The sequence below is a fragment of the Scheffersomyces amazonensis genome (genome assembly GCF_036850825.1).
Source record: "Scheffersomyces amazonensis strain UFMG-HMD-26.3 chromosome Unknown RJT21scaffold_6, whole genome shotgun sequence".
NCBI lineage: Eukaryota > Fungi > Ascomycota > Pichiomycetes > Serinales > Debaryomycetaceae > Scheffersomyces > Scheffersomyces amazonensis.
The window spans coordinates 78053-103437 of record NW_027042746.1 but is presented as its reverse complement, the minus strand read 5'-3'; the positions used below and the strand labels follow the sequence as shown (position 1 = coordinate 103437).

At 30.9% G+C, this 25385-nt stretch overlaps 14 protein-coding genes across 14 annotated transcripts; 8 read left to right on the top strand and 6 right to left on the bottom strand. All coding sequences in view use genetic code 12, as the record gives it.

The window, feature by feature from the left end:
• Window positions 1-185: 185 nt before the first annotated feature.
• Window positions 186-1901, top strand: RJT21DRAFT_88601 (maltose permease; the record flags this gene model as incomplete). The annotated part of the gene is made up of 1 exon (XM_064885573.1): window positions 186-1901. The coding sequence occupies one exon, from the start codon at window positions 186-188 to the stop codon at window positions 1899-1901; it is 1716 nt and encodes a 571-aa protein (XP_064736576.1).
• Window positions 1902-2171: 270 nt separating this feature from the next.
• RJT21DRAFT_122080 (uncharacterized protein) lies at window positions 2172-4644 on the top strand. Its single transcript, XM_064882287.1, has one exon. It carries the CDS (start codon window positions 2284-2286, stop codon window positions 4531-4533), a length of 2250 nt encoding a protein of 749 aa, XP_064736575.1. The 5' UTR covers window positions 2172-2283; the 3' UTR covers window positions 4534-4644.
• On the bottom strand, window positions 4580-5420 carry RJT21DRAFT_122079 (uncharacterized protein). Its single transcript, XM_064882286.1, has one exon. It carries the CDS (start codon window positions 5366-5368, stop codon window positions 4640-4642), a length of 729 nt encoding a protein of 242 aa, XP_064736574.1. The 5' UTR covers window positions 5369-5420; the 3' UTR covers window positions 4580-4639.
• Window positions 5421-5706: 286 nt separating this feature from the next.
• RJT21DRAFT_382 (uncharacterized protein) lies at window positions 5707-8502 on the top strand (the record flags this gene model as incomplete). Its single annotated transcript, XM_064884396.1, has 1 exon — window positions 5707-8502. One exon carries the CDS (start codon window positions 5707-5709, stop codon window positions 8500-8502), a length of 2796 nt encoding a protein of 931 aa, XP_064736573.1.
• A 41-nt stretch (window positions 8503-8543) lies between these two features.
• Window positions 8544-9657, bottom strand: SPT3 (transcriptional regulator). The gene has a single exon (XM_064884781.1). It carries the CDS (start codon window positions 9560-9562, stop codon window positions 8585-8587), a length of 978 nt encoding a protein of 325 aa, XP_064736572.1. The 5' UTR covers window positions 9563-9657; the 3' UTR covers window positions 8544-8584.
• A 515-nt stretch (window positions 9658-10172) lies between these two features.
• RJT21DRAFT_122075 (rRNA-processing protein) lies at window positions 10173-11817 on the bottom strand. Its single transcript, XM_064882285.1, has one exon. The coding sequence runs from the start codon at window positions 11770-11772 to the stop codon at window positions 10207-10209; it is 1566 nt and encodes a 521-aa protein (XP_064736571.1). The 5' UTR covers window positions 11773-11817; the 3' UTR covers window positions 10173-10206.
• Window positions 11818-12001: 184 nt separating this feature from the next.
• PGA1 (Pga1p) lies at window positions 12002-12887 on the top strand. Its single transcript, XM_064884782.1, has one exon. The coding sequence runs from the start codon at window positions 12189-12191 to the stop codon at window positions 12567-12569; it is 381 nt and encodes a 126-aa protein (XP_064736570.1). The 5' UTR covers window positions 12002-12188; the 3' UTR covers window positions 12570-12887.
• Window position 12888: 1 nt separating this feature from the next.
• EIF4E (translation initiation factor eIF4E) lies at window positions 12889-13857 on the top strand. Its single transcript, XM_064884783.1, has 2 exons — window positions 12889-12968; window positions 13149-13857. The coding sequence occupies exon 2, from the start codon at window positions 13149-13151 to the stop codon at window positions 13776-13778; it is 630 nt and encodes a 209-aa protein (XP_064736569.1). The 5' UTR covers window positions 12889-12968; the 3' UTR covers window positions 13779-13857.
• On the bottom strand, window positions 13857-14983 carry RJT21DRAFT_48699 (uncharacterized protein). The gene has a single exon (XM_064884780.1). It carries the CDS (start codon window positions 14848-14850, stop codon window positions 13936-13938), a length of 915 nt encoding a protein of 304 aa, XP_064736568.1. The 5' UTR covers window positions 14851-14983; the 3' UTR covers window positions 13857-13935.
• RJT21DRAFT_131266 (uncharacterized protein) lies at window positions 14852-18842 on the top strand (the record flags this gene model as incomplete). The annotated part of the gene is made up of 2 exons (XM_064883047.1): window positions 14852-14879; window positions 15121-18842. The coding sequence occupies 2 exons, from the start codon at window positions 14852-14854 to the stop codon at window positions 18840-18842; spliced, it is 3750 nt and encodes a 1249-aa protein (XP_064736567.1).
• A 22-nt stretch (window positions 18843-18864) lies between these two features.
• On the bottom strand, window positions 18865-19629 carry SLD5 (DNA replication protein). The gene has a single exon (XM_064884779.1). The coding sequence runs from the start codon at window positions 19597-19599 to the stop codon at window positions 18886-18888; it is 714 nt and encodes a 237-aa protein (XP_064736566.1). The 5' UTR covers window positions 19600-19629; the 3' UTR covers window positions 18865-18885.
• Window positions 19630-19633: 4 nt separating this feature from the next.
• RJT21DRAFT_141252 (uncharacterized protein) lies at window positions 19634-21542 on the top strand (the record flags this gene model as incomplete). Its single annotated transcript, XM_064883390.1, has 1 exon — window positions 19634-21542. The coding sequence occupies exon 1, from the start codon at window positions 19785-19787 to the stop codon at window positions 21540-21542; it is 1758 nt and encodes a 585-aa protein (XP_064736565.1). The 5' UTR covers window positions 19634-19784.
• A 7-nt stretch (window positions 21543-21549) lies between these two features.
• On the bottom strand, window positions 21550-23409 carry MCD1 (kleisin alpha). The gene has a single exon (XM_064882284.1). It carries the CDS (start codon window positions 23340-23342, stop codon window positions 21564-21566), a length of 1779 nt encoding a protein of 592 aa, XP_064736564.1. The 5' UTR covers window positions 23343-23409; the 3' UTR covers window positions 21550-21563.
• Window positions 23410-24078: 669 nt separating this feature from the next.
• CTA26 (Cta26p) lies at window positions 24079-25385 on the top strand. The gene has a single exon (XM_064884776.1). It carries the CDS (start codon window positions 24240-24242, stop codon window positions 25278-25280), a length of 1041 nt encoding a protein of 346 aa, XP_064736563.1. The 5' UTR covers window positions 24079-24239; the 3' UTR covers window positions 25281-25385.

Sequence of the window (25385 nt, the reverse complement as noted above, 5' to 3'; positions counted from 1 at the left end):
ACACAATACAAATTTCTGCCACTGTAATGATATTCCAACAAATATATAAAGATGATCATCGAACCCTAATCAGTGAGTAACTATTTTAGATTCTTTAACTAAAGCTAAAGGCCAAAGCTGATCAAAATAGTTACAACTAAGGTTGCTGTTATTTTTGCTGAGATCGTTGCTACTACTCTAAAAAGATGGCCGGTGATAATAAAGGTCCTGAAAAGATCATCGAGAGGATTGAAGTCGGCACTGATGCTTCGCTGACCAACTCCACTGTTGATGACTTTGTTGCTAAATTCTTGGACATTTCTGATGAAGCTAAATCCAATGAACAAAAGGAAAAACATATGTCTCTTAGTGAAGGTCTCAGAACGTTCCCCAAAGCTATCATGTGGTCACTTATCCTTTCAACTGCTTTAATTATGGAAGGTTATGATACTCATTTATTAAGTGCATTTTATGCCTTCCCTGCTTTCAATAGAAAGTTTGGAGATTACTATCCTGAGTTAGGGCAATATCAAATTTCTGCAAAATGGCAAACAGGTCTTAATATGGCATATACTTGTTCTTGTATCATTGGTCTTGCAATTGCCGGGTTTGTGACTGATATTATTGGTTATAGAATGACAATGATATGTTCCTTAGCCTCATCTATTGGCTTTATATTTATCCAATTCTTTGCCCCCAATAAGGAAGTATTATTAACTTCCTATGTTCTCATTGGTCTTATGTGGGGATCAGTTCAAACTATTACGGTAACGTACGCTTCCGAAGTTGCCCCCACAACATTGCGTGTTTATCTTACTACTTACGTTAATCTTTGTTGGGTTATTGGTCAGTTAATTTCTTCAGGTGTTCTTAAGGCAGTCGTTGATCTTGGAGATTTTCCATCTTCGTATAGAATTCCTTTTGCTATTCAATGGATTTGGCCAATTCCTATCATGATAGGTGTTTATCTTGCCCCTGAGTCACCATGGTATTTAGTAAAAAGGGGCAGATACGCTGAAGCCAAGCATTCTTTGAAGAGGTTATTAACCGAAAATAAAGATTTACCAGATAAAGAAGTTCTTGCTAGTGCAATGTTAAGAAAGATTCAGTTAACTGTGAAAGAAGAAGAAGCTCTGGGAAATAAGGATGCTACATTTTCTGATTGTTTTAAAGGTGTAAATTTCAGAAGAACAAGAATTGCAGCTTTAACTTGGTTGTTTCAATCTTGTACTGGTGCTGCCTTAATGAGAAACTCCACTTATTTCTTTAAACAGGCTGGTTTGCCAACAAGTATGGCATTCACCTTCTCAATTATTCAATATATGTTCGGTATTGTTGGTACTGTTGGTTCATGGTTTTTAGCCACAAGAGTGGGAAGATTCAAAATGTATTTTGGTGGCATTGTATTTCAAACTATTATTTTAATTATTGTTGGTGGCTTGGGATTTTCAACTTCTAATAATGCTAAATGGGGAGCCGGATCCTTACTTTTAATTCATACTTTTGTATATGATTTAACTGTCGGTCCACTTTGTTATTGTATTGTTGCGGAGATACCTTCTGCCAAATTAAGAACCATGACGGTTATGCTTTCAAGAAACTTATATAATGTTTCTGGTATAATTGTTGGTATAATAACTCCATATATGTTAAATCCAACTGAATTGAACTGGAAGGCTAAGACGGGACTTTTTTGGGCTGGATTTTCTATGGCAGCAGCAGTTTGGTGCTGGTTTGAATTACCCGAGACTAAGGATAGAACATTTGCCGAATTAGATTTACTATTTGAACAAGGTGTTAAGGCAAGAGATTTTGCAAGCACCGAAGTTGAAGTTTTCAATGCCGATAAATTGATTAGACAAGTTGGTGAACAAAACATTAAGAATTTTGTTCAAGATTCTGAAGAGAAGCCTGCTGTTTGATATAGTTATTGATATAGTTATAGTTATACTTGAGATTTTTGTTTTCTATATTTTTATAAATGATTATGTAATTAAACCAATTTATCTTTCTTTCTTCCTTTCTTCACAGAATTAGGCTTTATCTCTGGTTGAATTAAGGTTTACCAGTTGATTTCGTTCAGCATTTTTTTGCAGACTACCCCAGATAAAAAGAAATTTCCGCATAATTGAGAAAATAAAATTATAAAATTAACGGAAAAAAAAAAAGAGAAAGCAAAAAAAAAATTGTGAGCGAATGAAATGGTTTTAAAAAATTTATACAACCATAACCACAAGTACCGTTATAATTAAAACTCATATAAACACAGTCTGTTTCATATATACAAACAACTAACCAGTCCATATGTCTCTTCAACAGATATCTAGTGGGATGACTGTAAGTTCAAGTCGGTTGGTTGGACCATGGGTAGTGGCGATGAGCCGCACCATGAGTACTAATAGTAATAGTATAATGCGATATCCGGCCTTACGATATATCATACGGACTATGACAACTTGTCAGACCCAGACCCAGACCCAGAAACAGAATCAAAACAAGACACTACCTATCAGATCTGGCATAAGTATAAAGCCATATCAACATACCAATTTATTGACTAATTTCAAGCCCCATACTATATCAACAACACCACAATTCCGGAATATATCAACTTCATCAAGACTTTTCAATACTAACCCTCCAAATCAAAATCGAAATGAGAGTAAATCTAAAATACAAGATATAAAAGATACTATATTAAAATCATCTATTACTAAAGCAGCATTATTATCTAAAGCCAATTCTTCCTTAAGTCGATTATTAATTCATTTAAAGTGGCCATTGATTAGAGGTAAAATTAATCAACATTCATCATTTGATATTATATCAGCGTTTATATCATGGTTGGTTATGGGGAATATTCTTTGGATTATTCTTGGAACCACTACTTTTGGATTAGTAGTTATGCATTCTATTCATTATTTTGATAATGCCTATGAAAAGATAGCTTCTATATTACTTAACAATATTAATGATAATAATAATAATAATAATGATGATAATGATGAAAATAATGAATTTAAAAATAATCACGATAACAGTATTCTTGGAAGAATAACCAGTTCAATTCTTTCTTATGGACTTGGAGTTAGAATTCAATTTCAAAAGGGGAATATATTACCCGAATTAAAAGACGGTAAATTAAGATTTAAAAATTTTAAAATAATATCAAGAGATGATCAATCATTTCTTGCTACAATAGAAGCCGCAGATTTAACATTATCTTTCAATAAATGGTATGAAGGTAATGGAATTATATATGATTTAGAGATTTTTGGTATGAATGGTAAGATTTTTAAATCAGATGAAGATCAACCACAAACTCATAATCAACATCTTCGTAACAATGATAATTCTCAAACCATGATATTTAGAAATCATTTTGAAAATATTCATTATCAATATGATCTTATGCATGAAGATGAAGAAGAAAGCTTTCAAGTTCAATCTGTATCTTCTGGTAAATTAATGGATTCCAATTATAAACTTGATCATGTTAAGATTCATGATTCATATATTGAAATATTTAATAATAAAGAAACTTCACCTTTAAGAATTACTATATTCAATTGTGATCTTCCAAGATTATCTGGTGATAAGTTATTAATTGATTTCTTTAATGCCAATAATTCTAGTGGATTAATTAATGATTCAATGTTTACTATTCATAAACGTCAAGACCTTTTAGGTGAATTTAATCCGTACAATAACAATAATAATAATGATGATAATGAAGACAAATTAATTCGATTTAAATTGGATTCTGTTGATTTAGGTTCATTAAGTCAATCGAATCCATTGCTGAAATTTAATTGGATAGTTAATGGGAAAGCAGAAATCATTGCCGATATAAAATTACCTAACATTGATAAACTTGAGAATGATTCAGAATCGTTTAAGTTTGTATCAGATATGTTTAGTGAATTCTTAAAGATAACCAAGACTAGTGAGATAACTGCAAGTAATTCTGAGCCAGTTATCAATGATAATGATAATGATAATGATGATAAGACTTTATTAAAGGGAGCATTGGCAGCCATCTATCATACTTTCACCAAACCCGAGAATGAATTTTCCAATACTACAACTAATGAATATGTGGTAGTCAATGTAAAGGTTAAATTCTATGATTTAAAGGCAAGTTTACCTAAGAATTTACCCATGTCAAATTCCAATAATGTTCCATTTGTGTCATTACATGATTTACGATCATTAATTAGTTTTATAAATAATTATACTGATGAAATGGAATCCAAACAGAAATCATTGTCTAATGATTTACATTCATCTGAGTCTACATCATCTTCATCATCAGTGTCTGCATATTCACCAATAGTTATTAAAACAACCGTTATTGAAAAAGTGTCTGATTTATACCACATTCATAATTTATCACAAACTAAAATATTTGATGCTATAATTAGTGATATTTATGAAGATATGTTGAAATTAGTTAAATTAGATGAAAAGAGAATTATTAATCAAAAGTCCACCATGTGGTCTCATTCACTTGCTAGTCAATTACTTCTATTGGGTTTAGGAGTTATTGTATAGACAAGCACTGTATATACTTTATTTATTTATATATATACTTTATTTATTTATATATATACTTTATTTATTTATATATATACTTTATTTATTTATATATATACTTTATTTATTCTTCAGATACTCGCTCTCCTGTAATTTTATCTACTTTAAGTAGTGGCACTACTGGCTTCTTTCCTTTGATATCATCATACAATTCTGAATCTATAGGCTGGGCACCTATACCTAATAATGGACTCTTTTGTTGATTCATAGGTTGGGGTGTATTACTATTTGGTTGTGGATCTGGAGTCCAACCCATTCCTCTTAATAGGGCTTCACCAAATTGGTCTACTGGTACTTTAGCATACTCCTCATCAGAGTCTTCATCGGGATCTTCAGCTCTCTGACGATGTAGCACAGATACAGACAGTACATTGTTATTGTTATCATTTTCTTTATCATTACTGTTATTACTATAATTAGTTATTCCATAGTCTAATCGAGCTTTAGACTCGTCCTCTTCCTGCTGTCGCACTTGCTCTTCTCTCGCCTGTTGACTTATTTGACTATGGAGTTGTTTCGGTATTATGATCAATGGTTCTTGTGTGTTATCTCCCGATGCAGTCTTCAAAGTATGCGAGTCAAAGGTCTCGATTTCAATAGTCTTTCCATCATTATCATTATCATCTTCTTCATCTGCAAAGGCCTTGTATGTCGTAGAAGCTAAAGGATTAACTTTCTTAACAGTCTGTATACTCACCTTCGATTTGTCTGACTTTGACTTTGACTTTGACGTCAACTTCAACTTGTCTATGCCCCCACTTTTCTTCTTAATACTGAACTTGATCCCCGACATGATCCTCCTATTGGTCACACTACACTACACTACCAACCACTATAGAAGTCATCACTACAGACAGACACTTAGTTAGCTGCCCCACTATGCGACATTTTTCAACCCATCGCCATGTCTGCGCGCACTCGCACTCGCACTCACTGTTTTGGTTTGGCTACGCGTTCTCCATTTATCACTAACCCCGAGAATCACTAACACTACTTAATGACTGAGGAATGGATGGGAAGCTAACGGACAATCGGAGTAACAGTACGAGTAACAGTAAGTATAAGAATAGGTGTAAGTTACAGAACGATAGTGCCGACGAGTCATCCTGTACATCATCAACATCTCCACTAATGTCGTTTACATCTCAGACTTATGATAGTGAGGTTACTGATATTGATATAGATCCTGAACTATTTGCTCTAAGTCAGACACAGGACTCACGAGACCCTCCAGCACCTGTCAGTATATTTGAATTGCTTAAGAAGCCAGTACCAGAAACAGTACCAGTACCAGTACCACAACCAAAACCACAATCACCATCACAATCATCAGTTGCATCTATACCGATCCATAATGATACGAAGATACGACATACGAGCAGCTTAATGTCTATATTGACAGGAAACAAGAAGACGAAGAAAGAACCAGAACCAGTGCCACAGCCACAATCTGAACCAGAACCACAACCAGAACCACAACCAGAACCAGTGCCAGTACTCCCAGAAACAGAAGCACACATAATCGAAGACGATTTCGAACTCTCAGTCTCCGACTCTAAGACCTTGCAACTACAACGAGAACACGACGTCCGAGAACTCGAAAGAAAAATGTATAAAGACAATGTCAAGTCCGTTTCTGCCAAGGACTTGTTTGCCAGATTGAAAAAGAAAGATCCACCTACACCTACACCTACACCTACTCCAGTTGCTGTAGAAATTATAGATATAGAAACCACTGAACCAGAAATTACAGAAATAAGTAGTACTATTGATTTAGAAGCTAAAATATATGGCAATTCCAAACGAACCTCAGCCAGAGATATATTCAAATCATTCAAATCATTTAAAGGTCAAGATAAGCGTTCATCGAGTTATTTTGTAACGTTAAAAGTGAATTCACAAGCATTAAAAGATATTCAAAAGTATAGTAATCCATTAATTACTAAGGGGATTCATTCAGGAACAGGAACAGGAACAGGTTCAAGTGATTTCTTCACTCCTCCACCAAAATCTGCATCATTATTTGATTCTATGATGCAAGCATCAAAGAAGCTTAGTCCATTACAGAAGTTACGAGAGTTAGAACCTCTTGTTATATCCAAAGATCTCATGCATATATACTGTGATGATGACTTACCCAGAGTCCACGATTTCCAGACTCCCTGGAATTTGAAACACTGTCTAGTTACAACTGAACATGAACATGAACATGAACATTCCGCTATGGACAGTATATTCAATTCAACCGTCATTAATACAACGAAGTATCAGTATAAGTATTCTATCGATACTCAAGCAGACATAAGTCAACTAATCAATGATACAATCCCGAATTATGAAGAAGAACAAGCATTACTTTCAGTAGTTGACCGATTCATAACCCATAAAGTTCTAAACAATATAAGCCAATTATGGATAGACTTGTTTCAACCTGAAAAGCTTACGGATTTAATCATGAGCCAAACCAATCAAAATCATATTAAGCATTGGATTAATAATTCCTTTATTCGATTGAAAAATCAGAATTTAAAGAATCCTCGAAATGTCTTATTAAAGCAAAGGAAAAGGAAAGATAAACTTAGTAATAACTTTATCATTGATGATAATTTGTTCTATGATGACGATGAAGAAACTGATGAAGATATCTTTGTACCATTATTAATTCTTGAAGGATCCAGTGGGAGTGGGAAATCCACTTCTATTTATACTGCTATGAAAGAAATTGGAGGTTATGTTCATGAAATTAATAGTGGAGTTCATCGAGGTAGAAAAGATATCTATAATAGTTTAAAAGAATTCTGTACTACCCAATTAGTTCATCAACAAAAGAGTCAAAAGGAATTTCAATTAGGTTTAGTATTACTAGAAGATGTAGATATATTATTTGAACAAGATAAGAATTTTTGGCAAACCGTGGGGGATATTCTAAATATTTCAAGAAAACCTTTAGTACTTACTTGTGAAAGTATTCAATCAATTCCTAAGAATATTCTTGATTATACCTTAGAAGATGATTCAATAATTCGAATTAATGATAATCAAGTGAACCCCCAATTAATTCAGAATTATCTATGGTTATGTTGTTTATCTCAAGGGTATGATATCGACAATGAATTAATTATTAGTATAATGAATAATAGTTATAATGGAATTAATTATGATCTTCGAAAGTGTCTTATGGAATGTCAATTTATGTGTGAGATTCATTCTCCATGTGAAACGGGGATAATTCATATAAGTCCGAATGATTCTGAATCAATAGAATTCAATGATGATGAAGATTTAATATCTATAGCCAATCAAATCGATTGTGCATCAGCTGGTGATACCATATCTTCCAATTCATTTTCTGTATTCAATCATAGAGTTGTCGATAATGAATTGCCGGAGATTTGTGATATTGATGAGACTCGTTATTTACGGCATCCAGCATTACCGACAGAATTAAATATAGGTAACCATTTAAGCACTAGTTTAAATTTAAATTTAAATAATTCTAATTCTAATCTAGATTTAGATTTATCTTCACCTACCCCCAAATTCTCCTATAATTACTTAAGAGATATAGTTGTGGAATTTATAGGATCAAGATCTAAGAGACTTCCTAAACTTATGCAAGATTTACAAACCACGAGAAGATCGTTAAGATCAAGAAATAGTCCTTATGATGATAGAGATACTACAAGTCCTGAACCTATTTCAAGAATCTCAGATACTTCATTTTTAAACTACATAACTCCTAATAGTTTAGTGGTGGATTTATTACCATATTGTAGATATTTATCTCAATTCCAATTGATTCTAGATGAAAAGGAATTAGAACAATTATCTCAGGGTTATAGTAGTGTCAAACGATTTCTCAATTATCGAGATTTCCAAATTAACAGTCCAGCTATTCGGAAGACATTTCCCCAGTCATTACCATAAGTATATACATACAGTCATTTCATATCATTTCATGTCATTTCATGTCATTAATAAATACATATAGATATAACCAACTAATTACCTAAATTAATCTGGTTCGACTTCTTATCATACCTCCTCCAAAGGATCTAGCTGCCTTATGCTTAAAATCCATGGATTGTAATCGTCTCCATGCCTCTTCTACATGATATGGCATTAAGGGATTAGCTAATTCATCAGGTTTATCAAATAAATACTTTCTTTTCTTCTGTTGTTGACCAGGATTCTGAGATTTTTCCTTTTCAGATTTAATTTGATTAAGCTTTTCTTCTGAATTCTTAATTTGCATGGCTTCTTCAGTTAATGAACATACAATTTCAAATGTTAGGAATCCAAGAATATCTATAACATCATCATTTGGTCTTGAATCACATAATTGTGCCATTTGTGCCCATTCTCTAAATCTTTTAGCCTTTCTAAATGTAAATGATGCTTGTCTACATTCTGACCAATGAACATACTCTTCTCTCGTCATATTTCTAGTTCTATCATCGGCCATTTTTAATCGTTTTAATGAAGCAATTGTTGCTGCTTTTTCTTCATCATCAACTTGTTCAGATTCTTCAGCAGTTTCTAAATGTTGTTCACTAAACATAAATTGTAATTCCCATGGTAATCTAATTTTGGATTTCTTATATCGAGATAACATTTTTGATGAATCATTGGCTTGAGCTCCTCCTCCAGCTCCTCCACTTGCTGCATCACCTTCAATTAAAGATTCTGTTCCACCACCTTCTTGATCTCTGGCATTCTTCCGAACATCTTTCCAAGATAAATAAGTTCTTAATCGATTAACTTTAGCTTTATCATGTCTTATAAGAAAGATTACATCTTCTGGAGCTATTGATTTAGTACCTCTTGATGCAGCAGTTTTAGTAGCTTGAAGTAATATTTCAATTACTTGTCCTCGTACAATATCTTCAATTAATGAAGTAGTTTCAACTGGTGAATCATTGGATTCTCCCAGGACAAACATCATTTGTTGGATTTCAATCCTATACTTATATTTGTTATCTGCCATTGTATTACTACTATTACTACTATAACTACAGTATAACTATATCTTTACTGAGTGCTATACCTTACTGAGTAGTGGATGTCTATCTCACTATTTACTATACCTCACTACCGCACCTGTCCGGGTAAATCTGGAAATCTGGCGCGACATAAATTGTCGTAGAGAATCTTAGTGACAAAAAATTTTCTTTATTCACTACTTCTTCTTTAGCAGCTGCTCATTAATGAGACTATTCATTAGCTAAAAGTGTAAGTAATATTAATATTATGAATTAGGAAACTTTATCACAGGATTGAAGAACATTTAAATGATGACTTGAGTGCATTTGGCTCGAGACTTTTTGTCGATGTGGAAAAACTCACGCTACCTTACTTTATTTTGTCTGAAATTGTTATGTGTTCCAATCCAGTGATGATATGATATCCTTAACTACTAGATTAAAAGTATTTAGTACTAACAGTTTATTAGAGTTACTTTAAGTTTCACTTAGTTTAAGCTTAAGCTTAAGTTTGAGTTTAAGTTTCTATATATAGCTATGAATAAATAATGATAATGTCAATGATTGAATTTTACCCATGTAATGTAGATTTTGTAGATTTTGTAGATTTTTTAGTATATGTATATATATATATATATATTTATCTCTATTAACCAAACAATTTAATGGAATTTTCTCCACTAACTATCTCATCCTCATCTGCGACATTTTCTTCAGTCTCATCGAATTCATTCATATTAACTTTCTGTCCTAATAAAGATGCAAAGAATTCATCAATTTGATTATCATCCCATTTCCAATTACCTTTGGAACTTTCAAAATTAGAAATAGGCTCTTGAACTTGATATTTTAATTTACGACCTTTGGATGCTTTAGTATCAACATTCTTTTTAAATTTTTGAGCCTTTTGTGCACTTCTAATAGTTAAGGTTAATCCAGCAGCTGGATTACTAGATTGAATCTTTTTATCCACTAAATCATTAAGTAATACTCTATAAAAATCTTCATCATCAAATATTTCATCTATTTCCATACTAGATTGATCTTTATTGTGATCATTCTCTTGTGGTATATCAGGATTATCATTTCCATTCTTATCTTGTTCTTCTTCATCTTGCTCTTCTTCATTTTCTTTCTTTTGTAATTGATAAGCATCATAACCTAACGGTACTATATTACGTCTGTTTAATTTAGTTCTTTTAATTAATCTATCCATATCACTCAAATTATTTTTAACTTGTTCTTCAAATGATTGATTAATGAATTTAAATTTACTAGCATTTATAGCAGATGAACCAGAAGAGTTTTGAACTTTAGCTGACCATTTCACAAGAACATTGGAACGGTACAGATTTAATTTGGAATCATATTGATTTGAAAGTTTACTGTATTCTTGGAATGTTCTTTTATTTGGCTTTTTATTAATTGGATCTGAACTAACTCCATCCTTTTTGTATAATGCTTTCCTCAATGCAAATATGGTATCTAAAAGATCAAAACATTGTTCTTTAGCTTGTTCAACATACTCTTTTGTATTTTCAGTGGCTAAGTCTTGTGACACTAATATGTCATGATTTGGAGGAAGAAGATTTGAGTTAAGTAATGATTTTTGAATCTTTAAACGACTATCTATTATTTTATCAAAGAATTTATGCTGTTGGGAAACGGCAAACCCTTTTAATGCATCAGTTGTGGCAGATTGTGATAATCTATTTACAATATGAACTCTTTCTTTAGCCATGAGTTCCTTGATCTTGTTTCTCTTTAATTCTAATTCCTCATCTTCTTGTTCGGATTCTTCATCAGAGTTTCCTTCAAGGGATGCATCAGAATCCAGGTCAACTTCACTGAGGTCTACTTCTTCTTCTATTTCTTCTTCTTCTTCTTCATCAACTTCCTCATCATCATCATCTTCTTCTTCCTCTTCCTCTCCGTCTTCCTCTTCATCTTCATCATCATATAGATTCTTTCTGCTGGCGACACTTCCTGAGTACTTTCCTCCTAATGCAATGGTTTCATTTTCTTTCCTCAACTTAGATCTAGAACTAGCAACATAATGTTGTTGTCTTAAGGTTTCATCATCTGAGTCGGATTGGACTTCATTATCACTCCCATCTTCAAACACATCGTCTTTAAGTTCACTATTTTCAATATCAAAGTCTGTCTGAGGTTTAGTGAGTTCTGCCAATTGCTCAGCCAACGTCTTTCTTGCCATATTTGGTGAATACTACTTAAAATTATGACTTTATGGTTAATCGATATATTGAAAAATTATTATTATTTAACCTGCTCATCTAAAATAAATTTTTTAAGTCGCAACTGTTTAAGTCTGCGTCAGAGTATGTCGTAAATCTGCGACAAGCAACCGACTGCCATATGCGACAAAACACGAAAGAAAAAAATGAGAAAGCAGTACAAAAAAACGAAAACAATAAAGGCAACTCAGAGGCTATAAAACTACCATTGATAATAACATTCTATTGTGAAAAGTCAAGTCATAGTTAGTTATATTGATTGCTCAGGATATTTCTATTAGAGTATTCAGTTAATTATTTTAAATATATCGCTATTTCATTCCTTCGTTTTACAGTATTACTATTCTCCAATATATTATAGAGTTCATCATCATCAATGAAGTTGTTTAATATTATAATAAGTTTATTTTGTTATTTCATAATAGTACAGGGTCTTGCTGATCAAGATATGGATCCAGAGACTACTTCTGGTCCTCCACCTCCAACTACTGTTTGGATTACTGTGACTACTAATGGACATCCAGTTACTATTCAATCACTTTATTCTCAAGAATTTATGAAAACATATACAGAAGCAGAAACTACTGGTGTTGAATCTGGGGTTGCTGGATTAGGTTCACTTCTGGGAAGTGTTGGAGGTTTAAGAACATATGAACAAAGTACAGTAGGAGGAGGATCTCCTGAAAGATTTAATTCTATTACGGCTATTTATTCTTCCATAGTAGGAGTAATTCTTTTATTCTTTGGATTAATCTAATCCTCCATACTTAACTTTATTTTACTTACTTTAACGAAAACAAAAATATGTAATGATACCTAAAATGAAATAACTAAAAATGAATTTTAATCCATTTTAAAAAAAAACATATATATTATCACCAATTATTTTACTTTAACATTCCATGTATATTACTACTATCTTGTATATCTACAAATAAATAGATAACAATTATCATATCTTTCTTTAACTTGACCCCTTCCCTTCCCTTTAACTATATAGCTTTAATACTATTTTCAAATTTACGTGCATGTCCCAATTTCTACAACCAAAAAAAATTTTTCTACTGCGATAGCTGTTTGGGTAAAGCTTAACAAAATTCAAAAAGACTACCGAGCAGTTTATAGATTTAATTACCGGAGCCATTATTACGAAAAGGTATGTTAAAATTGTGAAACAACTGAAAAAGTCATGTGTAGTTGGTGAATGAAAAGTTGTGAAAGTTTTTCATTAGAAAAATCATCAATAATACTTCACTAACCGCCGTGTCAATATGATCAATGACTTTTAAAGATTCAATTTCAATTCATAAATACTAACATTATATATATATTATAGATGTCTGAAGAATTAACTAAACAAACTGAAGAATTATCTTTAGATTCCAAGACTGTTTTTGATACTAAAGAAGAATTTACAGCCAAACATCCATTAAATAGTAGATGGACTTTATGGTATACTAAACCTCAAGTTCATAAGAATGAAAACTGGCATGATTTATTAAAACCAGTTATTACTTTTTCATCAGTTGAAGAATTCTGGGGTATTTATAATTCCATTCCAGTTGCCAATCAATTACCTTTAAAATCAGATTATCATTTATTTAAAGAAGGTATTAGACCAGAATGGGAAGATGAACAAAATTCTAAAGGTGGTAAATGGTCATATTCATTTAATAATAAAAGAGATGTTAGTGGTAACATTAATGAATTATGGTTACGTGGTTTATTAGCTGTTATTGGTGAAACTATTGAAGATGAAGAAGAAGAAGTTAATGGTATTGTCTTAAATATTAGAAAGCAAGCATTTAGAGTTGGTATTTGGACTAAAGATTGTGATGAAACAAAATTAACAATTATTGGAGAAAGATTAAAGAAAATCTTACAATTAAAAGATGAACAAAAAGTTGAATTTATGTCTCATGATGCTTCTAACAAGAAAGGTTCAGAACCTCAAATTGTATTGTAATTTTAGCTACACATTCAAACCTCTTATATATAGTCTACTACAAATGGTTGTTTTGTTTGTTTAATGATCTTTAACTATTTTTTATTATTATCTACTTTCCTTTTACTGTTATATTAGTATATTAAGTTTTCTACTTTATAAATCTTACGTCATTATTCTAATAACCAACAGGATTAACTTTATCTTGAATAAATTGTTGAATTCTTTCCCAATATTGAGGTTGAATAACCGTATCATTATGATTAGAATTTTCAAATTTATATATAACTTTATCTTCACTCTTTAATCGAGAATATATTGCATCCATATGAGATGGAGGTACAATTTCATCATTTCTTGCACTTAATAAAATTACAGGTATCTTAGCAGGAATTAATGGTACTAATTTTTCCAGATCCCAATTTTGATGAACAAAACTTGTAAAATACTTTAATAATGGGAATACATGAGGTACAGTTTTTCTTATAGATAAAAAAGTATTTTCTAATATAAGACCACTTATAGCTTGAGACATTGTTGCTGCTATATAAATTGCTACTGCACCACCTAATGATCTACCATATAATACAATTGATGATTGTTGATATTGTTCATCTTCTTCTGTTAAATATTTAATTACTCTTTGTGCATCAATTTTTAATCCATGTTCAGAAGCAGTCCCTGTTGAACGACCATAACCTCTATAGGAATAAATAAATACATTATAACCAAATTGATTATAAAATATTGATACAATAGGTAATGCATGACCTATATTACCAGCATTTGGTGATAAAATTAATACCGTTTTATTACTATAATTTATACTATTAATATCATGTTTAATCAGATAACATTGAAGAGTTTCACCATCTTCAGTAATTAAATTAATTGATTCATAATTTGGCATTTCATATTCATCAGGTGTTGCACAATATCCATGTCCATCATTCATTGATGCAGGATAGATAAGCTTATTTTGATAAGTATAAATCCCCAATAATGCTAATGCACCAACTGATACTCCAACTTCAGCAATCATCTTAATTATCTTGAATAGCAGTCCTATAATCCCTGTTCCAAAATTGAACATGATGATACTGTGTTCCTTTTTTAGTACTAGTTAGCAGTAATATTAAACGAGTAAAGGAGACAACTCGAATCCCGAAAAAGCGCAAGCGCAAAAGCCAAAATAAAAATAAAAATAAAAGTAAAAGTAAAAAAAGATAAAAAAAAAAAAGAGTAATATTGAAATATTATCAATACTCAATATAATAAAATAAAATAGATCAATTCGGAATTATTCCACCAAACGCCGTAGTGGACTAAATATAGATGTCCAACGGAGCCAATTCCAATGGAGCCAACCCCAACTCCAACCATCTGAGCTTGGCGAAGTTTGCGTTCAATATCTATGGAACATTAAATCATTCTAATTCTAATTCTTATGAAAGTAGTACATCACCAGCTTCATCATTTAGTTCTAATAGATCTAATTCAAAAATCCCTGAAACTTTTGATTATCGATCGAATAAATTAATATATAATTGTGAACGAGAAGTTATAACATTATCTCAATTAAATTATCCATTAAATAATTTATCAAATACATTTCCCTCTGATCATGCAATATCTCATCATGTAATTGTTGGAGGTAGAAATTATTTAAGATTATTAGCATTAAATGAAGATCAATCTAGAATTATTCAAGATATTAATATATTAGAACCCAATACTTCTCAATATAGTTCAAGGGTTACTAGTGGGAATAAATTAAATAATATAAATACTATTAAAAGTCATCATGATATTATAGCTAGTGGATTATCTAATGGATTAATTAATGTATTTAAAATTAGTCCTAATGGGAAATCTCGATTAATTAATAAATTTTCTGATCATAAACGTTGTATAAATTCTTTAGATTTTATAACTTCTGGTTCACCTTATGAACCATCTAATTTATTAATTTCAGGTTCTCAAGATGGTTCAATAAAATTATGGGATTTAAGATCTTCAACTCCTCGTCCAGTGGTAACTATTATGTCAAGTTCTCATTCTGATCCTATTAGATCTTGTCAATATTCTCCTCATTCTTCAAGTCGTAATAGAATTACTATATTATCTGTTCATGATTCTGGTTCATTATGTAAATTTGACGTAAGATCTGGTGGAGGTCAAAATGTATTTACACCAGAACGCAAATGGAATCTTCATACTGGTCCAGCATTATCATTACATATTCATCCGGAAAAACAATATGTTTTAACAGGAGGTAGAGATCAAAAATTATGTATTTGGAATTATAGTGATTCAAATCCTTCATCAAATAGAGTAACTCCTGAACATATCATTAATACTTATGGTCCAGTAATGAAAGTTAGATGGAGTCAATATCCATCGCTTAAAGTTAATGATGGAATGTATGAGAATTCTCAACAACTTGATGATAAATTAACCTATGAAGAACGAGAAGCATTCTATTCTACTTCCAATTCCAACTCCAATTCCAATGCCAATTCTAATCATTTAGGAGGTAATCCACTATACAATTATGATTTTGCATGTCTGTATTTAAATGATGATCCAACCATTACTGTATACAATCTTAATAGAAAGTATATTCCCAAAGAAGTTATAACTTCAGCCACCACTAAACCTTTTCAAAATTTTATTTGGCCAACTACTTCAACCCCATCAAGAAAATTATGGACAGTTACTAAATCTAATGTATTTACAACTTATGATCTTGATAATCAAGATGGATCAGCTGATCATGAAATATCTCGACCATTAGATGAATTAAGTACTAGTACATTAACTTGGAATAATGGTATAGGGGATTTTTGTTTTGTTAATCAAGATAAGTATGAATATGAAATGACAGATAATGAATCATCATATACTAGTGAAAATGATGAATTAGATGAATTATCTACTAATCATATAGATCGAAGTAATAATAATAGTGTTGTAGAAGAAGATGATTATAATTCATATGAAGATATTGAAATTAAATTAGGATCTTTGCCAACTCCAATTATAAATTCTGGTAGTAATTCTGTTACTTCATCATCCTTTGAAAAACCAGGGTTATTTAGATCAAATACTCATTATTCAATAAATTTTACAAAATCTCCATCTCCAGTTCCACGATCAGGAACTTTTAATAGTTTACAAGATCCTCCATCATCTATAACAAGACCAAAATTACAAAGAAATGCATCGACTAATACTCAAGATTCAAATTTATCATTTGGTTCAACAGTTCATTCCAATATGACTCCTACTAGAAAGGGCAAAAGAATTTCTTATGGTTCAACTTCAACTTATTTATCTCCATTTATTGTACCTATAAGTTTACCTATTCCAAGTAATGATTCATCTGTATTTAATGCTTTAGCTAATAATTATTTAATATCAATACCTGAAGGTTTTAATTTAATTGATGTATGTCTATTAAATGCTAGTATAGCAGCTACAGTTCGAAGACTACGTGAATGTCAAGTATGGAGAATGTTGGCAGTAGCCCTTGAAGAAGAACATATCTATTCTCCTTCAATTGAAGGTAATGAAGAAGGAGCATTAATTAATGAACAAACACCAGATGAACAATATAATAATAAAGATAATAAATCCATTCTGTCTGATCTTGGCAATTTTGTAGGATCTTATAATTCTAATTCAACTCAAACAACTAATTATGGTGGTCATAGTGGGAAGAGTCAGAGTGTAGAATCGTTAAATTTAAATAAACAATCTCAAGAGAAGATTCCAATCCGTTCAGGTAGTATATCATCTAAACCATCCTTAACTAATTTACTTAATAAAAGTAGAGGTAATAGTTTTTCTAATATACTAGGAATTAGTCCTGATATAGCTAGTTCATTTTTAAGAAAGGATTCAGATATTGGTGATGAAGATAAAACTGAAAGTGCCGTAGTGGATGATGACGAACCATCTACAGTTAGTGCAAGTTTACAAGGATCTAAAGTTCCATCACTAATAAATTTGAATAAGTCCGAACATTCAGCTCCCATTAGTATTCAACCACAATCCCAACCTAAAGATTCCAATTCCAATTCCAATTCCAATTCCAGAAGTTCTCATAAATATTCCTTTACTTCTCAAAGAAGACCAACCTTTACTCTGTCAGAAGATTTAGATAATGAGAATTTAAATATTTTAAATAATGCTGCAAATAATAATTCTAGTCCGACATCTAATGTCGCATTTTTGCAACTGGGGGGTAGTCCGAATTATTTTAATCAAATGCATCATCACCTGCATGCGTCATTTCTGTCCAGAAGAAGTTCTATTATTCAATCATATGGATTTGGAAGAATGAGACCATCACCAGGTAGTGGTACTCAAATTATGAGAGATGAATTTCTGTCGAAACTGGTATTAAATGAAGTTGAAGAAGAAGTGTTAAGTGAGAAAAATACTGTAAAATCAGAACTTACTCGAGCTTTAGAAGCTAAAGGTAAAGGTACTGCTACTGCTACTGGTACTGAAGATACCAATACTTTATTTAAAGCATGGAAATTAAAGAATTTATTAAAGGAAGCATTAGATTATTCATCTCAACAAGGTGATATTGTATTTTGTTCTACCGTGGCATTACTTTTCCATGAACAATTCTCCGATATAATAAGTGAAGATATTGCTCTTGATTGGATTTCTTTATATATAGAAATCCTTCAAAGAAAGAAACTTGATGTTATAAGTGCAAATGTTATTAATTGTACTCCAAGAAATTTACGAAGTAAAATTAAAGAATTAACTATAAAAGATGTTGATCTTCGATTTTATTGTTGTTGGTGTGAAAAGCTTTTAGTTAATGAACAAAGTAAAATGAAATTTCAAAAGAATAATAACAAAGAAGAATTTGGTTATTGGTATTGTGATGAATGTTGTAAAAAGCAACTGAATTGTATATATTGTCATGAACCATGTAAAGGGTTAACTATTGTGGTAAGTTTAAAGTGTGGTCATAGAGGACATTTTGGATGTTTAAAGGAATGGTTTGTTGAAGAAGAGAATATAATATGCCCTGGAGGCTGTGACTATAATATATTATAGAATTAAATATATATAAGTAATCTATATTAATAGTTTATTAATACTATATTAATACTATATCTCCAATTTCTATATATCTCTTAATGGAACTATACTTGACAACATATATCCCTTCATTCTCAATATTAAGTTCTTCTCCATCATCAAGAGTAACAAATATAGTTGATTTTGTTATAGATTTAATAAATACATGACTTTCTGTATCAGGAATTTCTATCATACTTTGACCTCCGGTCGTATCATCCAAAAGTGTTAAAGAAGATGGCATCTTCTTTAAGAAACAATTATTATATAATTTAGTAAGGATTTTAAAATGTTGATCTATATATTCTTCTTCTTCAGGAGATAGTAGAATTTTCCCATTACCAACTGTTTCATTAATATAATGTATAGTATATTTATCTAATTTTGTTAATCTAGTTCTAAGGTATAGTCTTACCAAATAATTAAATCGTTCTATATCTGTCTCTATAATCATTAATTGTAATTTAAAATCAGTTGAAACTACTCCTGATTCCGCATTGATTTCTCCATATTCATGAGAATCTAACAAATCTTGTTGTTGATTAGAAATTCTTCTTAATACTTGATTTAGTAGTTCTTTCTTATAGGGTAATAACTCGGGCGACATTCGTTCATTGATCATCGCCGTTATTAATTCCTCATAAAGATTCTCACTATATAATGATTTGGAAATTTCATTTCTACTGGTGGTTTCAAACTCTTCTAAGATATCATTAACATCTATTCCACTCATAATATTTACTGCGGTTAAGATATATATATAGATGGTTATAATAAAGTATTGATTAAAAGGTATTAATAGTGGGGGAAAATTTCACTGGTTGACGCGTAAAGCATCAACAGATCGGACAATGTTTTTGTATTTACCTTATGGGAAAAGAAAGACAATTAACCAACCGTCACTAGAGCATAGACAAAATGGATAGACAGGCATTGTTAGAGGAGAAAAGGCGACGGGTTCAGGAATTAAAGCAACGGAAACTTAATAATTCCTTAAATGATACTACATCAGTGGATCATATTCTTGGACTGATTCTTAAACCTTCACAATCTAAGAATCAAGTAAGTATAGGAATTCAAGTAAATACTAATAGTGTGGAACAGAGTGCGAATGGTTATGTACAGATCAAGACAAGTACCGAAAAAGAACTCGCAACTTATGATAAAGCAGTTCAAACCAATGACATTGAGCATGCGAACAAAGAAGAAGAGGAAGAGGAAGAGGAGGTAGTTCAAGTTGAAGATAAAGATGAAGATAAAGCTGTTCAAGAAGAATCTTCTAAAAAGCATGAAGTAGAACCAGTTCTAGAACTGGACTTAAACAGTCTGTTGATTGAATCATTAAAGTTAATTAATAAGATTCATGTATCTGGAAGTTTCGATGTTAATCAATTTTCTTATCGTAGATCAACTACTCAAGATTCTTCACCACAACTAACAACTGCAAATGTTCCTATAATAAAGATATTAGAATTTAATAATAAAGATAATAGAAGAATTACATGTATAAATGTTAGTCCTCATGATTCAAATTTAGTTGTAGTAGCTTATGCTAATGAAACTAGTTCTATTCCTACTGGCCAAGCCATTATATATTCAATAAATTCTACAAATGTATTTCCTGAATATTATCTTAGTTGTTCATCTCCTATATCATATATTGAATTTGATAAAATGAAGCGTGATAGAATTATTGGAGGTTTAGCTGATGGTAAAATAGTTATTTGGGATTATTCAACAAGTACCTCTAAACTTATCTTAACTCCACAATTATCAAGTCCAGCATATTCTAATATCATATTAACAAATCAGAAAATACCCGATCAAGTTAAATTTCGTCCTCATAAATTACCAGTTACTAAAATTCTTCAATTAAAGATTGATACTAATGATTGTATTCTTACATTTTCTGAAGATGGATTAATTAATATTTGGTCATCAAATTTATTAGCTACTCCAAAATTTGATACTATTCAAGTATTCAAACCTTCCAATGATGATGAATTTCAAACTAATTCAAAATTACCCATACCAATTTCAGATGTAGATCTTGTAGGTGGAGATGCCAATTATTTATTAGGTGATTCAAAGACATTACCATTTTTAAATAGTTTGATTATATCTAATCATAGTAGAAACTATCGAATAGATGCATCGGATACCAAATTTATAACGGCAATTCCATTCAATACTCCTCAAGGGGTTTTGCCTATAACAGTATTAAAAACGAGTATTATATCATGTGGAAGTAATGGATCTAAATATATCATTTCTTCGTATTCAGACTGGAGTTTAAAGATCTGGGATTTCAATAATTTTAATAAACCTGTGATTGAAATCCCTACTAAAAGCTTCATATCTGATCTTGCGGTATCACCCACAAATTCATCCCAGATTATAACGACTACTAATATTAATGGAAGTTCTCAGATCCAATTCTGGGACTTAAATGTTAAATTATTTTCTCCCCAATTTGAAAAGGAAGTTGGTGATCAAGGTGATATAATTACAAGCATAACATTTGCCAAAGATGGTATGGTTGTACTCTTAGGATTCAGTAGTGGTAGAACAGAAGTTTGGAATGTAGAGCAGGATTATATTCATCACAATAGAAATACGATTGACGAATTAGATAATGGATTACCAGGTTATTTAAGTAGAAAGAAATTAATATAATTATAATACATATATATTAGTCTATATAAAGTTTTGGTAAAGTTTATCTCTTGATCTAATATCTATTGAACCTCCAATGGTATTAGTATTATTGTCTTGGTTCATTTCTATACAATCATTGGTTGCTAATACAAGTAATTCAAAGAAACATTTAGTAGCTTCTCTCTTCATATTGATTTCTTTAACTCCATGCTTGTAAATTGTTCCTAAAGGATTCTTTTCCGAATCTGTTTCGGAGATTTTTAAATCTTTTTCAATTATATCAGTTAATTGAATTATTGGTTTATCATTTAGAAGTCCACGAATACCTTCAGCTACTTGAGTTGTACCCTTAATAGTACTTGAATTATTATTATTGTTGTTGTTGTTATCATCTTCAATATCATCTTGAGATGCAAATTGATTATTATCTCCATCAATATCATCATTATCTCCAAAATCAGGTAAGGAAATATCAAAATCCAAATCTTGATTAAAATCATCATAATCTCCATTATCAAATTGTAAATTATGTTGTTCTTCTAATCGTTGTTCTTCTTGTCTGGATAATTCTAAACATCTTTGTTGAAGTTGTTCATCAATATTCCATAATTTTCTTCTTTTATTTGGAATAGGTGGTGCTGATAATTCATAAATTAATTGCATTTTCTCTGATTCAGATAAATTTATTGTTAAATAATCAGGATTTGATGCTAATAATCTTTCTTGATTATCTTTAAGAGTTTGGATTGAAATTCCTCCATCTAAATCTTCAAGTGTATCAATTTTTAATTTTCTTTTATTGGTTATTATTTCTCCTTCTGACGTTATACCAGTTCTCTTTTGTCTTGGTCTAGTTATAGTGGGTATTGGAGGTGGTGTATTGGCTTCTTCTGGTTGTGGAGTAGATGAACCATCATCGACTTCAAGTCCAGGTTCATCAATTGTTTCAAGAGGATTTCCTAAATCAAATGTATTTTCTTTATCATTAATTGATAAAGTTGAAATTTCATTATCATCGATATCAAGTTGTGAAGCATTTCTTCCTACTTCAATTGAATGGTCATCATAATTTAAGGCATCTCCATAATCATCATCATTAAGTTCGAAATCTAATTCAAGATCAATTGCATGACCTCCTGGTGTGGTTGGTTCAGCATATCTTCCATATTCTATAGAATCATCATCAAATTCAAAAGTAGTAGAATCATCTTGTTGACGTTGATTTTGATTCTGATTTTGACTTTGACTTAAGGCTTGACTAAATAATTGACCTATATTTTCAACGGTTGTATTAGAATTTGGTACTGATATATCATCATCTAAATTTAAATCATCTTGATATAATAAATCAAAATGAGTAACTTGATCTTGTAATGTAATACTTTTAACGTTTGAAATTATTGTATCTTTAGGATTTAAAGTTATTTGATTGTTTAATGTGGATCTATCTATTCCTCCTAGGCTTATTCCACTAGCGTATTTAAACGAAGTTTTTAATTTTAATAAAATATCATTAACATCATCTAATAAATATTTGGTCTTTCTAGAATAAATTCGAACTATTCCTAAAAGTAATTGTCCTGATAATCTTAATGTTATGGTAGTGGTAGTTGTTGGTATTGTTGTTGGTGTTTCTGACAATTGATTAGTTGGAATATTATTACCTTGATAACTTATGGACAGGTTGACTAAGAATTCAGTTGAATCTTGAATATTGGCATTCAATAATTGATGTTTAGTTAATTTCTTATCATAATTAGCCGCAAGCCATACATATCCTAAAGGTCCTTGTTTGGATATAAGTGTATCGTTAATCATTATAGTCTTCAGGCTGTTTAGTTTAATGGTATATACTTAATCTAATGGTACCAAAAGAAGAGATTTCTTAATATATTTCAGTTACTTAGCTTAGGGTGAATTTTGTAAATGTCTTTGTTTACGCGATTTTGATATTGGAGTATGCGTGTTTGTGTTACTTTATGTGGGTGGTATTCGCACGACTTTAATTGGTAGTAGTTAATTAGATTGCAAAACTGGGTCACAATAGGGAATAGTTACTCAGGGGATGTAGCTTATAAGATTGCTCAATTGAGTTGTAACATGTTTGAAAGCAAGCGACTAATAAAATTTAAAAATAAATTAAATTTATTTAAAATTTTTATAAATTTTATAAATACTAGGCAATGTTGTTTCTTATTATGATATCTATTTAATTAACTCCAAGTAGATCATTTATTTAATTACCCATACTTCTGGTATATATATATGGGGATTAACGTCAGTAATATTGCCTATAAGTCGATTGATATGGTTTTTATTTTATATAGGTTTATAGTTACTATTTATGCAAGTACCAAGTTTTTTCAAATTGATTGCAAAATTAAGACGAATATATGCACTCAGCTTAAGAGTAATTAGAGATGTATGAAATGAACCTGAACTTGTAATTCCGTTTCTCAATTCAACTTTAATAGAACTTCTTCTTTATTGATCAAGTTCGATTCTACAAAACGATATAAACCACTGTTTAGGCTTTGAAATTGTGCACGTGACCAAACCCGTGCTTTAGTAGAAACGAAATATTTAAAGCCATACTAGCGGAACAGACGAACTGAACAAGAAGCTAAGCAGTAGGAGTTATAAGTTCAAGACATAGTACATGACAATATAATAAGATAAATATCACTATATACACAACAGTATAGTAGAAAGAAAATGAATTTACAAACCAAACTTAATAATTCCTTGAACGATGTTCTTAAGACGTCGGGGTATATATTTGAAATAATCGGGAATAATAAGAAGCAAAGTAATTTAATAACAGGAACAAATAATCAACTTATAAGTCCAGCCATAACTGCTCAATTAGCAAATAGCATTTCTAAATTTGATGATATTTTAGATGAAACTATATCAAAGTTTAATGATGCACGATGGTGTATTGATCAAATTATAGAAAATAAGCAGAAACAAGAAGAATTGAAATTAAAAGAAGAGTTGGAGAGAAGGAAACGAGAAGAAGAAAGACAACGACTTGAAGAAGAAGAGAGAAGAATTCAAGAAGCGAAAAAGAAAGAAGAAGAAGCAGCAGCTAAATTGAAAGCTGAAAAGGAAGCAGCTGAAAAGCAGAAGGCAGCTGAAGCTGCTGAATTAAAGAGAAAGATGGAAGAACAAATTAAAAAGGCTAAAGAAGAAGAAGCACAACGAAAGAAACTAGAAGAAGAGAATAAAAAGAGAGAAGAGCAACTGAATCAAGATTTCGGTGATTTAATGTCAACTAATGATTTTGATTTCCTTGGTGATATTAATATGAATAGTGGTAAAGATCTTTTATCAAGTATGGGATTTTCTAATGATCCTCCATTAACATCAGTTGGTGGTAATAATGGTAATAATGATTTTAATATGGATTTAGGAGATTTAACTGGAGTTGCTTTAGGAGTTGAACCTTCAAATAGTGGAAGTAATATTAATACGAATGCACCACCAAGTGGTATTTTAGATGATAATGTTGGTAGTATTAATGGAGGATCAGGAAATAGTAATAATAGGAATGGAGAAGGAGATTTAGAAGGAGTTAGCGGAGATCTTGATTTAAATATGAATAATTTACTTGAAAATGATGAACTGATACTAGATGGACTCAATATGAGTATCTTAGAACAAGGTTATGATAATAATAATGCTGGAGCTTTACCAAATGATGAAGATTTTGATGTAGATAATTTCTTAGATCAATTTGGTGGAGCTGATTAGTTAAATCTTTTTAGATTAGGTTATTAGTATTTAATGTAAGCACCCGATTTCCTAATTAGGCAGTCTACGATTTAATCCAATAAAAATGCGTAAAAGATCACATAG